At 51.5% G+C, this 17,437-nt stretch overlaps 1 protein-coding gene across 1 annotated transcript; it reads left to right on the forward strand.

Annotated features, from left to right (window-relative positions):
• Window positions 1-213: 213 nt before the first annotated feature.
• On the forward strand, window positions 214-17,366 carry PINK1 (PTEN induced putative kinase 1). The gene is made up of 8 exons (XM_025356489.1): window positions 214-685; window positions 4,322-4,609; window positions 6,346-6,446; window positions 11,283-11,465; window positions 12,360-12,523; window positions 14,372-14,499; window positions 14,864-15,100; window positions 16,291-17,366. Exons 1-8 carry the CDS (start codon window positions 299-301, stop codon window positions 16,546-16,548), a joined length of 1,746 nt encoding a protein of 581 aa, XP_025212274.1. The 5' UTR covers window positions 214-298; the 3' UTR covers window positions 16,549-17,366.
• The last annotated feature ends 71 nt before the right edge of the window (window positions 17,367-17,437 follow it).

The following is a 17,437-nucleotide window of genomic DNA, read 5'->3' on the forward strand; positions in this document are numbered from 1 at the left end:
ATCAGTTTCCCTTCTCGACTTCTCGATTTTGGCCAGGACCAGTGCTGTTCACATTCAGGACCTGCCTGAACCGGCAAGCCCTCCAAGTGGGTCCAAAGTGCAAAGGGAAAGTCACTGCTAGAGGCGCCAGTGCGAGCACAGCGCCCCCGCGCGCCGAGTCGGGGAACTGCCGCGGGGTCCGGCCCCGCCCACCAGCGCCTGCGCCTGCGCAGAGGCCCCGCCCCAAGTTTGTTGTGACCGGCGGGGGACGCCGGTGGTGGTGGTAGCGGCGGCGGGGACACCGGGCCGCGGCGCCACCATGGCGGTACGACAGGCGCTGGGCCGCGGCCTACAGCTGGGTCGAGAGCTGCTGCTGCGCTTCACCGGCAAGCCGGGCCGGGCCTACGGCTTGGGGCGGCCGGGCCCGGCGGCGGGCTGTGTGCGCGGGGAGCGTCCGGGCTGGGCCGCAGGACCGAGAGCGGAGCCTCGCAGGATCGGTCTCGGGCTCCCCAACCGCCTCCGCTTCTTTCGCCAGTCGGTGGCCGGGCTGGCGGCGCGGTTGCAGCGGCAGTTCGTGGTGCGGGCCTGGGGCTGCGCGGGGCCTTGCGGCCGGGCAGTCTTTCTGGCCTTCGGGCTAGGGCTGGGCCTCATCGAGGAGAAGCAGGCGGAGAGCCGACGGGCGGTCTCGGCCTGTCAGGAGATCCAGGTGAGCGGGGCCGGGTCCTAAGCCGGGCGGAGGACGGAGCTAAGCGCGGGGTCGGGTCCTGGGCCGGGCGGGGGCGGGGCATGCGGCCAGGGGCAGGGCTAGGTGTGGAGGCGGGGCCCTGGGCCGGTGGAGGGCCGAGGCTTCGGCCGGAGTAGGGCGGGGAGAGGGGCATTAAAGCTCATCTGTTTCACCATTACAGATCGGCTGCTATAAATAAAGCCAGCACCTCCCATTTGTTTTCTCTTCCTCAAATGAAGACGTGCTGCCGATTGCAGCTCCAGTCGCAGCACAGCAAAACGCTTTGTGTTAATTTTCTAAAATGCACTGACAAGTAAATCATAACATTCCTATCCCTTTGAGGTAGTTGTCGTCCCTAATTTATGGAGAAGGAAAGTCCTCAGGTGAAGGGACTTGCTCAAAGTCACACAGCTAATAAAAGGCAGTGCCCTTAACCACTGAGCCAGGCTGCCTCCACGGTTTAACCAAAGGATTAGTAGTGACAGAGCTGAAACCGCAGTAAAAACTATGAACGGCGAGAAAAACAGACCTGACATTTTAGTTACCTGTGTAGTTATCCCTGCTGACTGGATACACAAGGGTTCTTGGGCTTTTTAAATGCTTAAAATAGCACAAGACTTCTGTTTTTGCCCAACCAAAGTCTTTGTTAGTGAGGATTCTCCAAACGGAACCAATAGGAGGTGTCTATTTAGAGGCAGATTTATTTTGAGGACCTGGCTCCCTATGGAGATTGGCAAAGTCTAAAAGCCGCAGAGTAGGCGGGCAGGCTGGAGAGCCAGGGAGGAGCCAGAGGTGCAGTTCAGGTCTGAAGCCTGGCCGCTGGCAGAATTCCACCTTCTTCCAGGGAGGTCACTCTTCTTCCTGGGGTGTGGAGCCACTCACTAAAATAGCACAACCCCTGCATTTTTTAGGTTAGGGCTGAGGTGGTGGAAGAGGGAGTGACTTGCCCAAGGACACAGCTGTTAGGGTCAAGCAGTGGCTCCTGGGTTTCCTGGTTTCCAGCCCGGTTTTTATTGCTCATCACCACTGTCTCATGTTTGAGCTCTGGCCATTTTGGGGTGACAGGTGACATCTGGCCTAGTCCCCAGCCCCTGACCTTGTCTTTTGCCACAGCTTAACTGGCAGAAGCTAAGGATGGGAAATTTGACTAATCCTGCTTAAAACTAAAGGTTTTTTTAACTGAGGAGATTGATCCTCCTAAACTTACCATTCACACACCCTCTTCGCACACCTCACCCTCCTATGCCTGAAAATGTTATTAGTTATCAATTTCACATTAAAAAAAAATTTTGGGGGGCCAGGCATGGTGGCTCATGCCTGTAATCCCAGCACTTTGGGAGGCTGAGGCGGGTGGATCACAAGATCAGGAGTTCCAGACCAGCCTGGCCAACATGGTGGAACCCTGTCTCTACTAAAAATACAAAAATTACCCAGGCGCAGTGGTGGGCACCTGTAATCCCAGCTACTCAGGAGGCTGAGGCAGGAGAATTCCTTGAACCTGGGAGGCGGAGGGTGCAGTGAGCTGAGATCGCGCCACTGCACTCCAGCCTGGGTGACAGAGCAAGACTCCGTCTCTGGGGGGAAAGTTTGTTTTCACTGGCTACTTTTGCTGGAGTTAATTTCACATTTAAAAAATTCTGAAGCCAGGCATGGTGACTCATGCCTGTAATCCTAGCGCTTTGGGAGGCCAAGGTGAGAGAATCTCTTGAGCTTAAGAGTTGAAGCCCAGCTGGGACAACATAGTGAGACCTTGTTCCCACAAAATATTAAAAAATTAGCCAGGCATGGTGGCATGTGCTGATAGTCCCAGCTACTTGGGAGGCTGAGGTGGGAGGATTGCTTGAGCCCAGGAGTTTGAGGCTGCAGTGAGCTATAGCTGCACCACTGCACCCCAGCCTGGGCAACTAGCAGGAGTGTGCTAGTAGCAAGCTCTAAAAACTTATATTATAAAAGTATGTGTATATATAACATATAATATGTGTATATATGTTATGTATACTATATGTTACATATAATAGTATATAGTATATGTTATATATAACGTGTATATATATTTTATATACACACACACACACACAAACACACGTTGATTCTGCTCCATGGAGTTTATAAGGGAAGATGGATTTTCTTTTTCTTTTTTTTGATACGGAGTCTCACACTGTCACCCAGGCTGGAGTGCAATGGCACTATCTCGGCTCACTGCACCCTCCGCCTCCCGGGTTCACTCAATTCTCCTGCCTCAGCCTCCCGAATAGCTGGGATTACAGGTGCACACCATCACACCCGGCTAATTTTTTGTATTTTTAGTAGAGACAGGGTTTCACTATGTTGGCCAGACTGGTCTTGAACTCCTGACTTCATGATCTGCCTGCCTCGGCCTCCCAAAGTGCTGGGATTACAGGCGTGAGCCACTGCGCCCGGCCTGGACTTTCATTTTTTAAAAAAGTTCAAAGTTATAGTGCAAGGTTAAGTTGCTTGCAGATACCAGGTGCTTTAGGAACCCTCTAGAAGGAAAGTTGCTATGAGCTGGGTCATCAGGGCTGGTCACAGAGGAAGGAGGAGCTTGAGTTGGGCTTGATGGCTGAGCAGGGATGAGCCAGACAGAGTGACACTATAGAAACAGGGGCTGGAAGGATGCTGTGAGCAGCTTTCAAAGAGAGGCAGCCGAAGGATGAGTGCAGGCAGTGTGCAGACCAGCCTGGCAGCAGCCAGAACACAGATAAGATCCTGGACAGTCTGGTAAACAGCCGAGTGACACATGAAAGCAATGTATTTTGATGTGGCTCAGAGCACGGAAGGCACGGCACTGAGAGTGGGGTAGTCTAGAGATGGTGCCTGGTAGGCTACGACCAAGGGGCATATGCAGAGCTGTGCCTGGCACCCAGGGGTGACTAACCTTGGAAAGGAAGAGCTCAGCAGATCAGACCATTTGAGAGGGAAAGTGGAGCCTGGGTGACTGGAAGAGTGACGTCACCGCTGCCTGAAGCAGGGGAAGACCCAGATTTTTGTCACATGGCCTCTTTCCCAGTGCAGCACTGCCCCCAGCACCTGCACCTCCATCCATTTCTGTCTGAACTCTTGTACTCTTATTACCTTTCTGGCCAGAGTAGCCCCATCGGAGCCTTAAGAGGCAGAGACAGAAAGACGAGACTGAATCCCTCTGCTCTGGGGATGCGCCTGATCTCACCCACTTGCCTGCCAGACCCTCTGAGATCACTGTGGATCACACACTCCTGCTAGTTGCCCAGGAGCCGTCTGCCAAGGTCTTTGGAGAGCGAGCTGTCTCCATAATCAGACACCTCCAGAGCTCTGCTGGGGAGTGAAGGCAGCAGGGAGAGGTGCACTGGCTATAGGACGCGGGGTTTCTGACCTCTCAGATCATTGCGTATTGTGATCACAGTGAAGCAACAGAGTTTGAGAAAAATCATTCTGAATAATGAGAAAGAAGATGGCCTGGACCCAGGCTGAGCAGTAGAACCCGGTTGGGTTGTGTTTTTCTGGTTTATTGATCTGGTCGGTGCGGACCATGCCTCGCTGCACCTCTCTCTGCCTCCCGTTTCCCTTTTCTTGGACCATCCTAGGCTCCCTGGCTCATGGTGCATTCTTTTTTCCTCACAGGCAATTTTTACCCAGAAAAGCAAGCCAGGGCCTGACCCGTTGGACACAAGACGCTGGCAGGGCTTTCGGCTGGAGGAGTATCTGATAGGGCAGTCCATTGGCAAGGGCTGCAGTGCCGCTGTGTATGAAGCCACCATGCCTGCATTGCCCCAGAACCTGGAGGTGACAAAGAGCACCGGGTCGCTTCCAGGGAGAGGCCCAGGTACCAGTGCACCAGGAGAAGAGCAGGAGCAAGCTCTGGGGGCCCCTGCCTTCCCCTTGGCCATCAAGATGATGTGGAACATCTCGGTAAGCACCAGGCCTTTCATCTTTAAAGATGTTCTCAAAATGCCCATCTTAGTGAGCCTGGTGAGGATTTTTTTCCAGGAAGTAGGTAGGAAAAGACAGATTCTTCACAGGAAAGGTGCTTATTATATAGTCAGGCTGCCTCCCTGTTACACAGAAGTAGACCAGAATGTTTCAAATTGTATTCTGCCCACAGATCACCCAGGGATTAGGTTCAAAGGTAGATTCTGGCCAGGTATGGTGGACCATGCCTGTAATCCCAGCACTTTGGGAGGCCAATCAGTTGAGCTCAGGAGTTCGAGACCAGCCTGGGCAACATGATGAAACCCCATCTCTATGAAAAATACAAAAATTAGCCAGGTGTGACAGCTTGCACCTGTAGTCTTAGCTACTTGGGTGGCTGGTAGCTGAAGTGGGAGGATCACTTGAGTCCAAGAGGCAGAGGCTGCAGTGATCCAAGATTGTGGCACTGCACTCTAGCCTGGGTAACAGAGTGAGACCCTGTCTCAAAAAAAAAAAAAAAAAAAAACCCAAAGGTAGATTCTGATTCAGCAGGTCAGAGGTGGGGCCTGAGATTCTGCCTTCCCAGTAAGCTCCCACGTGATACCAATGCCACTGTTCTGTCAACCACACTTCGAGTAACAAGGGCCTAAACCACTGGTTTCTACCCTGATTGGTCAGTTCACCATCCCCTCCTTCCTGTAACCTGCCTCACTGGAGAGGGGGAACTGGATCTCTTTCCTCTAAGCTCACTCTGCAAGCCCACCTCCAGCTCAGAGGCTTGCCTGTCAACTCCCTGCTCTCAACTCTTGGAAGGACTCAAGGCTTTGGGAAATTGAAGAGTATTTTTCCCCCACGAAAACAATTTCTGTCCACTTAATTTATTTACCTTGCCATTGCTAGGTGGGCTTTAAAAATGTATCAAGACCCGATGCTCTGTCTCCTGCCCATCCTTGGGCCCATCCATTCAAGGCAGAGGTGGGAAGTGGCCACAGCTGTTCATGGTGGGCCCTAGAGGATGCAGTTTCTTGTTCTGATTTGGGGAATGAAGGTTATTAGACTGTTGCACTCCAAGCTGGGTTAATAGCTAACAAGCAGCCAAATCCTTTGCCTGTGAAACATCCAGTCTTAGCATCAAAACATGCACTGGTTGGGGCATGACAGCTGTTGCATTCACAGAAGCTACAAGATTGTTCATTCTTACATGATCTTCTTGATACAGGTTTCATATGTCCTGAGAGCCCTTCCAAATACAATGAGGACAATAAGGTGCTTTCCCCACTCTTTGGGTTTTGTCTGTTTGTTGTGGAAGATGGAGGAAGGCTGTTCCATGATTCAGTACAGGTTCACCCAGGGTGGAGCATGTCAGGCTCTGGCCTGGCTGGTGAAGGGAGCCTGCAGAATGAGTTACTGATCCAGTGGTCAATTTCAAACTGGTGGGGACCAGAGGCACCGATGGCAGGAAGCAGCACCCCATACCCTGATCACCTTGGCATCTCCTCCAGCCCTGGCACCTAGGCTGCAAGAGTTTGAGGAGCGTGAAGCATCCTCTGAGTTGGCGTGGATGGTACCTCTGTCTGTCTCCCAGGAGTAGCTTGTCTCAGCCTACCACTTAAGAGGGGTCATCTTATCTCGAAGGTCAGAGCAGCTGTCCTGCTGCAGGTTACAGGCAGGGCTTATAAGGAACTTACTGTTCTGCTCCAGCCTGTGTAACCCTGGGTTCCTTGTGGGTGTTCCAGGCAGGTTCCTCCAGCGAAGCTATCTTGAACACAATGAGCCAGGAGCTGGTCCCAGCGAGCCGAGTGGCCTTGGCCGGGGAGTATGGAGCAGTCACTTACAGGTCAGTGCCCTCTGCTTGCCGGACTGACTGGGGCTTCTTTGAGAGCATCTTCATCCATCACTTGTGTCGTCAGCACCTGGTATAGTGTCTGACATGACAGTAGATAATAAAGGCTTAATGTTGGTGATGGATTTTCAGTTAGTGGATAATTTCACTTGGGAAAAATTGCAGGTGATCTGACCCCAAGTGATGATGCCCATGCGTAATTCACATTGGAGCAGGGGAGAGAAGGCCACCCAAAAAGGCCCAATTCACAGTGTTGCATGATTGATCGCGGTTCTCTGATTCCTCCTAAGAAATGCACGGGTAGAGCGCCACCTATTGGAATAAACTGAACTCTGTCCCCACCGGAGGGAACACTCGTTTCACTAATAGTTATGTGCACTGATGGTGTTAAGAGATTTAAAAAAAAAAAAAAAAAGTGGTCTGTTGGCCCAGAGCTCTCAGTGTGGCAGCAGAGGGCCCAGGGTGTAAGTGCTAGAATTGAGTATGCTCGGGCTGAGGGAGCCCAGCGGAGGCGTGTGCTGCAGGGGAGGGGCTGCTCAGAAAGACTTCTCAGAGGGAAAGTTTGTACCACCTTGTGAAGGATGAATTGGCATTACTTGGGCAGAGGAGTAGGGAAGAGGCATTCCCAGCAGAGGGAAGAGCAAGTGAACAGCAGCTACACTTCCAGCTCAGAAAAGCCCACGTGCACAGGTGGTGAGGACTGACGCGCAGGCTATGACGGAGGAGGTACTGTGCCCACCTTAATGTTTACAGCCTGGTGCACGCCTGTAATCCCAGCACTTTGGGAGGCCAAGGCAGGCAGATCACTTGAGCCCAGGAGTTCAAGAGTAGCCGGGCAACATGGTGAAACCCTGCCTCTACAAAAAATATAAAAAATTTTAGCCAGGCATGGTGGCACATGCCTGTGGTCCCAGCTACTCAGGAGGCTGAGGCGGGAGGATCGTCTGAGCCCAGGGAGGTTGAGGCTCCAGTGAACCCAGATCATGCCACTGCACTCCAGCCCGGGCGAGCAAGTGAGACCCTGTCTCGAAAATATATGTATATGTATTTGTAGCCCACCAAGAAGAGGTGGGTCGCTGCATTTTTGCTGATTTACTGGAGCGCTGGTTTACAGATCTTCGTTCTGTCGGAGGCAGGAAGGCAGAAGTATGAAATTAAGGGAATGGACGTGGAAAACCCCTTCCCATGGTTTGGAGGGGTCCAGTGTGACTGGAGTCCCTGCAGGCTGGTGGAGTCAGCTGCTCAGGTGGCTTCTTCTCCTCCTGAGGCCTTTGTGGAGAAAGTGGACACCTGAAGGTCAGCTGCTTTGGGGCTAACGTGATCCTCAGTGCCTCTTCTTGTGGTGTGAGGGGGAGCCGGCCGACGTGGCGCTGTCCTGCTGCCGGGAACACCGTGATGTCTGCTGCCAAGACCTCCCATCTGACATAGTCCCTGTCCCTCTCCAGGGACTTTGTTCCTTTAGCAGTTCTCACTGTCCAGCCTCACATCACACGTCTTTTTCTGTTGGTTGTTTTTGCTCCAGCTGTACTGTACACGCTCTTTGTTTGCTGCATACCCCCAGGGCTCAGTAAATACCTGTTGAATGACCGGATGGCTGTGGCAGCAGGTACATTACCTCAACTGCTGGTGCACCTTGGGAAAAGCTTCTCCAAGAGCACCCTGGGTTCATTTCCTCCTAGCCTCTGCTGTCCTGGGGCCGGGAGATTCAAGGCGCTTTGCAACCTGCTCCTCTGAGTGCGTCTCCCACCTTATCTCTCACCCTTCTCATCAGCACCCTACACTCCACCACGCTGGCTTCATAGCTCCTTCCCCAAACATGCCAGGCTCCTCTGTGACCATCTCCTGAGCGTACAGCTGGCTACACCTGTGCTGCCCTCCTCCCACATTTCAGGTCTCAGTTCAGACGCCCCCGACCCTGCCATGTATCTCCCCAGTACAGCCATAGCCCTCTGCCCCTGAGCTCCCATGAAACCTGCTGGGGCCCTGACAGCCTGGGGCTGTGATCATGATGCCCAGGGGCTTGAGGGTGGAAACAATGCTCTGGCTCCTTTGATTGCATAGAACAGGGGCCACTCAGATTGACTCAAGAGCAGGAGCAGTGCGTGGGCACGCGTGGACTGCAGCCACACAGCCTGGGGACCACGCAGCGCTGGGAGAGGCTGGCACCCTGCTCTCTCCCTAGCTCAGTCTAGGCTCTGCCCCATTCACTTCCCTCCACCATTGTTATGCAGCAAAGGGGGCTCTAGCCTGATGTGCTAGAAGCAATGACACTGGATTTTTGAGAAAAGCTAAGCTTTCTATTGTGAGTCTACTCACATGGAGACAGGAGTCGAATTCAACCCTGTCTCCCTGTGCTAGCTTTAAGGCAGTAATTTTATTAGAGGAGGTTTAAGGGGTGGATTCTAAGATTAGCAGATGATTGGTGGAAGGAAAAGAGAAGTCGGGACAGTCCTTGGACATGCGCAGTTATCTCTTCATGCCAACTCACAGGTCCCCTGTGCAGATTTGGGAGGAGTGAGTATGAAACGTGCAGTGGCAATTCAGGCTGTGACATCGGCAAACTTGTTCTGTGCAAGGTGTAGTTGGCCTTATTGGTTCCAGCCGATTTCAGCCAATTCTTTTATCTCATAAGCAGAGGGAGTTTCAGCCTTTCAGAAAGTGGTTTCTACAAACTCAAATTTTCTTTTCTTTTTTTTTCCAGAGACAGGGTCTCATTCTGTTGCCCAGGCTGGAGTGCAGTGGCGTGATCTTGGCTCACTGCAGCCTCAACCTCCCTGGGTTCAAGGGATCCTCCCACCTCAGCCTCCCAAGTAGCTGGGTCTACAGGCACATGCCACCATGCCTAGCTAATTTTTGTAGTTTTTGTAGAGACAGGGTTCCTCCATGTTGCCCAGGCTGGCCTCGAACTCCTGGGCTCAAGCAGTCACCTGCCTCAGCCTCCCAAAGTGCTGGGATTACAGGAGTGAGCCGCAGGAATCTCCACCAGTTACTGATTTCTTGAACTTGTGGGGACGTGGTTCCACTGTCCGCATGCTGTTTCTTCCTCGCATCTCCTGTTCCTGCTTCCCTTTGGCCTGCTCACCTCTGGCTTCTCATGGCCCCAGTGAAGTCTCGTGGCTTCCTCTCCACTGCGGACTGGCAGATTCCTTCACTCACACTCCCAAAGAGAGGATCTACTTCCCTCCCTTCCCTTTGTCCAACCATCTGGGTCTCGAGTGTCACTGTAGGTTCATTGCCCTTGGGGCAAGTGACCCCTTGGGTCAGCCAGCTTTGGCTGAAGGGCAGGGCTGGCACACAGCTGGCAGAGCCACCCCATCCAAAATCTAGCCACTGTGCCTCAGCAGGGCTGTGGTTTGGGGGTGGGGGGGGCCACTCCCCACAGGAGAAGGAACAGCCAGGGCAGGCAGATGACACCACCACTACTATTCTGGATCTGTTCACTCATTCAACAAAGGTTTATTACACCCATATTCCATGCCAGCTATTGTAGTAGACTGGGAATAACGGAGAAAATTCAGGCACAGTCCTTGCTCTTAGGGAGCTCACATGATTACTTATTGATGAATGTCTGTCTCCCCTGATAGACTGCAAATCCGTGAGGACAGGGACTCTGTCTTGTTCTGTGCCATAGTTCCACAGCATTCCAGCATGATGTCTGGTACTTAGCATGCAGACAATGCGTATTGGTTGAATGAGTAATAGTAGAGCTAATATCAGCTGAGACTTCCTCTGTGCTAGACACGATTCTAAGTGCCTTCCACCCATTGACAACCTTATGCAGAGTGTTAACACCACATTCCCCTTGCACCCTGGAGATTGAGCCCAGAGAAGAACAGAGGGGACACATTCCAAGACAGACCCCCAGTGGATGCCTGAAGCCACAGATAGTAACAAACCCTATATATACTGTGTTTTTTCTTTTTGTTTGTTTTTTGTTTGTTTTTTTGTTTGTTTTTGAGACGGAATCTCGCTCTGTCGCCCAGGCTGGAGTGCAGTGGCGCCATCTCGGCTCACTGCAAGCTCCGCCTCCCGGGTTCACGCCATTCTCCTGCCTCAGCCTCCCAAGTAGCTGGGACTACAGGCGCCCACCACCACGCCCGGCTAGTTTTTTTTTTTGTATTTTTAGTAGAGACGGGGTTTCACCGTGTTAGCCAGGATGGTCTTGATCTCCTGACCTCGTGATCCGCCCGCCTCAGCCTCCCAAAGTGCTGGGATTACAGGCGTGAGCCACCGCGCCCGGCCCCTGTGTTTTTTCTTATACACACATACCTATGGTAAAGTTTAATTTATAAATTAGGCACAGTAAAAAATTAAAGATAATAACTAATAAAATAGAATAATGACAATATACTGTAATAAAAGTTATGTGCATGTGGCCTCTCTTCTCTCTAAATATCTTCTTGTACTCAGATTCTCAGACTGTACACCTATTCTCAGACTGTGGATAACTGAAGTTGTAGAAAGCAAAACTGTGGATAAGGTTGGGGCTACTGTAACTCAGCCAAGGACTCACAGTGGTAGACCTGGAACCCAGGCAGTCTGATTCTAGGGTGTCTCCACCTATGTTCTGCCACTTGGGATGGATAGGATGGATGGGTGGACAGATGGATGGATGGATGGACAAATGGATTGAAGGATGGGTAGGGGAGTCATCAGATGTGTTCTCCAACACCATGTACAGTATCTGGCACATAGCAAATCTGTGGTAAACATTTGATAGTAAGTGAATAATGAATGTCAGTGCCAGTGTTGGTGTGGCCTTAGGTTATTGTCTTTCCAGGTGTTGTATCTGATGCTGGCCTCATATGTTTGTCTCACTTGGCTGAATAGAAAATCCAAGAGAGGTCCCAAGCAACTAGCCCCTCACCCCAACATCATCCGGGTTCTCCGCGCTTTCACCTCTTCCGTGCCGCTGCTACCCGGGGCCCTGGTTGACTACCCTGATGTGCTGCCCCCACGCCTCCACCCTGAAGGCCTGGGCCACGGCCGGACGCTGTTCCTCGTTATGAAGAAGTAAGTGGCAGTGGCGCGGCAGGGCCTTGGAGCTGCTACATCTCCCAAGGGTAGCTGGTCCCTGCCCTCCACGTGCACCTTGACCAGGGGGTTTCGGAGAACAGGGTCATCACCCTTCGGGAGACAAAAGCCATGCAGAGGGAGCATATCTGCCCTGGAGAGCATTTTCCCTGTGGGACAATTTTTCATGGAAACAAACTCTCATCTTCATCCAGAACATACTTGTCACCTAGTCCTTTTGGTCCATTTGACTGTTAACCTTTTCTGTGGCTGGCCTTATCTGTTTTTAACATAAAAACAGCCCTCCTTCCTCACCCTCTGTATCTCCTAACTTTGCTATAGTGGGCGTTTTATTTTAAGGAAATAATTATCTGCACCGTTACTTTGAACATAGGGAGCCCCAGTCCTTACTTCCTGATTTCAGGATGGTGAGTGGGAGGGAACAGAAAGGATGCTGGGGGATGCTGGGGAAAAATGGGAGTCCAGATGCTCCTGGAAGGGGAAGAGGAACAACCTAACCCAAACAGTGATTAAGGTATTAGGAGGCCGGGCATGGTGATTCACGCTTGTAATCCCAGCACATTGGGAGGCCGGGGTGGGTAGATCACTTGAGGTCAGGAATTTGAGACCAGCCTGGCCAACATGGCAAAACTGCATCTCTACTGAAAATACAAAAATTAGCCTGGTGTGGTGGCGGGCACCTGTAATCCCAGCTACTCGGGAGGCTGAGGTAGGAGAATTGCTTGAACCTAGAAGGTGAAGGTTGCAGTGAGCCGAGATCATGCCACTGCACTCCAGCCTGGCAACAGAGTGAGACTCCATCTCAAAAAAAAAAAAGAGGTATTGGGAGTTGTCGATGTGTGGTAGCCAGAGGCCCTGTCCCCTCTCCACCAGCTATCCCTGTACCCTGCGCCAGTACCTTCGCGCGAACACACCCAGCCCCCGCCTCGCCACCATGATGATGCTGCAGCTGCTGGAAGGCGTGGACCATCTGGTTCAACAGGGCATCGCGCACAGAGACCTGAAATCCGACAACATCCTTGTGGAGCTGGACCCAGGTAGGAACCTGCTGCACCATCAGAGCTCTCCAGGGGCACTGGAGGGTGGGTCAGGAGCATTTAGGACCGACTCTTCAGGTCCTCTCTGGTTTTGTCTTCTAAGTCATGTCTTCATTTGGCTCTGCACATGAGAGGTGAGCAATCTCTCCCTCAGAACGGGGGTTTTTGTTCTGTCTTTGCAGAGAGACAGCGCTTCCCAAGTTCCTTTCTGTTGCCCACTTGAAGAACAAGGACCTCAGTGCTGCAAGTTTTCCTAGATAAATAAAGAGACCAGGCACAGTGGCTCACACCTGTAATCCCAACACTTTGGGAGGCCAGGGTGGGAGGACTGCTTGAGGCCAGGAGTTTGAGACCAGCCTGGGAAACAGAGTGAGATCCCTTCTCTAAAAAAAAAAAAAAATATATATATATATATATATATATGTTTTAAATTAGCCAGGAAAAAAGTTAGCCAGGCATGGTGGCATGCACCTGTAGCCCCAGCTACTTGGGAGGCTGAGGTCAGAGGATCACTTTAGCCTTGGAGTTAAGAGTCTGCAGTGAGGTATGAATGTGCCACTGTACTCCAGCCTGGGCAGCAGAGTGAGATCCTGTCAAAAAAAATTAATAAAGTAAAAGAGAAGTAGACTTTAGCTCATTATAAAAAATAATTTTCAGCTGGGTGTGGTGGCTCACACCTGTAATCCCAGCACTTTGAGAGGCCGAGGCAGGTGGATCACCAGGTCAAGAGATTGAGACCATCTTGGCCAACATGGTGAAACCCCATCTCTACTAAAAATACAAAAATGAGCTGGGTGTGGTGGCACATGCCTGTAGTCCCAGCTACTCGGGAGGTTGAGGCAGGAGAATTGCTTGAACGCGGGAGGTGGAGGTTGTAGTGAGCCGAGATTATGCCATTGCACTCCAGCCTGGTGACAGAGAGAGACTCCATCTCAAAATAAGTAAATAAAACTTTCAAACAATGAAAGCTGTCCAAATGTAAGCCCAATTGCCTTTGGAAATGAGTTGCCCACCACTGGAAGCATTCAAGTAGAAACTGAATGGCCACTTGCCTGGGAAAATTGTAAAGGAGAGTCATACATCTGATACATTTTTGATCTAGAAGATTTAAAATAATTGACTAGAGGAACTGGCTGATTGATTGATTGATTGATTGATTGAGACAGAGTCTTGCTTTGTTGCCCAGGCTGGATGGAGTGCAGTGGCGCCATCTCAGCTCACTGCAGCTTCCACCTCCCAGGTTCAAGTGATTCTCCTGTCTCAGCCTCCCGAGTAGCTGGAATTACAGGCATACACCACCATGCCTGGCTAGTTTTTTTTGTATTTTTAGTAGAGACGGGGGTTTCACCATGTTGGCCAGGCTGGTCTTGAACTCCTGACCTCAGGTAATCTATCCGCCTTGGCCCCCCAAAGTGCTGGGATTACAGGCCACCATGCCCGGCAATAACTGATTCTTAATGCACCTGGTTCTTAGGTTTGGATTTGGGGTTTCAAATTCAAATCAAAGACTCTTGGGGCATAAAGGGCCCTTGGAGATCATTTGAACCACGCTCTAGCTCCTTTGGTCTTGGGGACAGCTCCAGTTACAAGAACGTGATTTAAATTGAGCCACGCTCTTACACAGTCCTTTGCCTGGGGATTTTGCAGCCCATACTTCCTGGAGGCATTTCCATGTTCACACAGCAGGCCCTTCTGATCAGCTCTCAGGCCTTGCTGGCCTCCTGGGCCAACACCGAGCCATTAGCCCCTGTCAGCCATGTCTTGCTGGTGGCTTTAGTAGGGACATAGGAGGGCCTCTCGGAGGGAAGGAGGGGAGGAGAATCGGTCACTTTGCTTGCTCCTTCCCAGACGGCTGCCCCTGGCTGGTGATCGCAGATTTTGGCTGCTGCCTGGCTGATGAGAGCATCGGCCTGCAGTTGCCCTTCAGCAGCTGGTACGTGGATCGGGGCGGAAACGGCTGCCTGATGGCCCCAGAGGTGAGTCCCAAGCATGTCATGCACCATCGGCAGCCCTTCCCCGACGCGTCCACAGAGTGCAGAAGGAGACTTGATGCCTGTGATCACCCAACACCTCCATCTTTTCTGACCCATAATTTGGCACAAGTTCTTTCCCTGCCACTTCGCTTTCCTCCGACTTTCCCTCGTGTTCCAGGGCAGTGCGAGTCCTGTCACATAAACCAGGCGGTCTAAGCAGACCCCTTCTGAGTCTGAGCCACAGCTCACTCAAGCTCCGGGCTCCTTGGGACAGAGTTCAGATTAGCCCGTCAATCAGGGGACGTGCAGGACATGAAAAGGTTAGATAGGCGGGCAGCATGGTATCTCACCCACTGCTTCTGAACAGGTGTCCACGGCCCGTCCTGGCCCCAGGGCAGTGATTGACTACAGCAAGGCTGATGCCTGGGCAGTGGGAGCCATCGCCTATGAAATCTTCGGGCTTGTCAATCCCTTCTACAGCCAGGGCAAGGCCCACCTTGAGAGCCGCAGCTACCAGGAGGCTCAGCTACCTGCACTGCCCGAGTCGGTGCCTCCAGATGTGAGACAGCTGGTGAGGGCACTGCTCCAGCGAGAGGCCAGCAAGGTGAGACTGTCCCCGGCTTCGAGGGGATGGTATGGGTGGAAACCTCTGTTCTCGTTCCAGAGTGAAAGTCAGGTTTGGGCCAGAGCCACAGTGACAGATCCTCTGTGTTAGGAAGGTAAAGGCTAGTTACAGGAGAACAAAAAACAGATTTTAATGTAGATAGGAGTAGGAGCGCTAGCCACATCATAGTCAGAATCCCAGCAGTTCAACTCCTGTGGCTTTTTAGTTGCTTAAAAAGTTGTTCAGAGGCCAGACACGGTGGCTCACGCCTATAATCCCAGCACTTTGGGAGGCCAAGGTGGGCGGATCACTTGGGACCAGGAGTTCCAGAGCAGCCTGGTCAATGTGGTAAAACCCCATCTGTAATAAAAATACAAAAATTAGCCAGGTGTCGTGGCGCATGCCTGTAATTCCAGCTACTTGGGAGGCTGAAGCAGGAGAATCACTTGAACCTGGGAGACAGAGGTTGCAGTGAACCAAGATCACACCACTGCACTCCGGCCTAGGTGACAGTGCAAGACTCTGTCTCAAAAAGAAAAAAAAAAAAAAAGCTATTCAGAGAGAAAAGGATGTATTTTTGAGAAACGTTTAATGGAGATGTAGCTCATGGAAACAGCTGAGAACTGATCAGAGAGAGATGGAAAACATCTCCTGAGAGCAGATCTGGACGTTGTGAAATTAATATAAAGGAATGCATAGGCAGACCCGTCTGAAGCCATAATTGGAGTGGCAGCTGGCTCAGGGGCAGGCTTAGTGCAAAGAGCTGAGCCATAACTGCGTCCCAGCACTGTTCTGCCACTCCGTTAACCGCTCTCTGTACGTAGCCTGCTATCTTGGTGCACGGTGATGGTTAGAATAACAGCTGCAACCAGTTATGAAATGATAGGAGGCAACTTACCTGGTACAAGGGACCAGATAGCTGTGCACAAGAGGCACTGGGCTTTCCACCGGGGGGAAAGGCTGTTTAAACAATGCATGCTACCCCATGCAGAGGTGTACACGTGGAAAAGCTTGGAGCACGGGGAGGGGCAGGCAGTATTTGTCACCTGAGTGAAGGGCATCAGTAGGAGATGGGGTAGAGGAAGAACTGGGTTGGGACCAGAGAAAGGAAGACCCTCACTAACAAAGCAGGCTTCGGGTTGAGACAGCATTAACAGATGTTCTAACTTTAGCTTCCCTTCCTGTTGCAGAGACCATCTGCCCGAGTAGCTGCAAATGTACTTCATCTAAGCCTCTGGGGTGAACAGATTCTAGCCCTGAAGAATCTGAAGTTAGATAAGATGGTTGGCTGGCTCCTCCAACAATCGGCTGCCACTTTGTTGGCCAACAGGCTCACAGAGAAGTGTTGTGTGGAAACAAAAATGAAGATGCTCTTTCTGGCTAACCTGGAGTGTGAAACGCTCTGCCAGGCAGCCCTCCTTCTCTGCTCATGGAGGGCAGCCCTGTGATGTCCCTGCATGGAGCTGGTGAATTACTAAAAGAACTTGGCATCCGCTGTGTCGTGATGGTCTGTGAATGGTGAGGGTGGGAGTCAGGAGACAAGATGGCGCAGAGAGGGCTGGTTAGCCAGAAAAGGCTTCAGGCTTGGCAAATGGAAGAACTTGAGTCCGAGTTCAGTCTGCTGTCCTGTGCTCACAGACATCTGAAAAGTGAATGGCCAAGCTGGTCTAGTAGATGAAGCCGAACTGAGGGGGAGGCCTGCATCCACATAGAGGCTCCAGGCCAAGGCACTGGCTGTCAGTGGCAGAGTTTGGCTGTGACCTTTGCCCCTAACATGAGGAACTCGTTTGAAGGAGGCAGCGTAGCATGTCTGCATTTGCCACCTGGATGAAGGCAGCTATCAGCATGGGTCAGCACGAGACAGCACATTCAGTTATGGGAGTAGGAAACGTCTGCGTGAGGCCTGGGCCTCTGTATTCCCAAGCTGTGTGTTCTGGACCAGCTACTGAATTAATCTCACGTAGCGAAAGTGACTGATGAGCAGTAAGTGTGGGGATTTACACTTGAGGGCTTCCCTCCTGACTAGCCTCTCTCACAGGAACTGTGAAATATTAAATGCAAATTTACAACTGCAAATGACGTATGTGCCTTGAACTGAATATTTGGCTTTAAGAATGATTCTTACACTCTGAAGGTGAGAACATTTTGTGGGCAGGTATCAACATTGGGGAAGAGATCTCACGTCTAACTTTATACATGATTTTTAGGAATACAGCTATTGCCTAAATAAAGCAACGTCAACATGCAGTTAAGGTTCTCTTCAACTAAGCTGTTCTAGTTTTCTCTTCCCCAGCACTGTCATTCTAGATTTTCCATTTCAGTGATTCCCACCCCTCA

Source organism: Theropithecus gelada, chromosome 1 (assembly GCF_003255815.1).
Source record: "Theropithecus gelada isolate Dixy chromosome 1, Tgel_1.0, whole genome shotgun sequence".
Taxonomy (NCBI): Eukaryota; Metazoa; Chordata; class Mammalia; order Primates; family Cercopithecidae; genus Theropithecus; species Theropithecus gelada.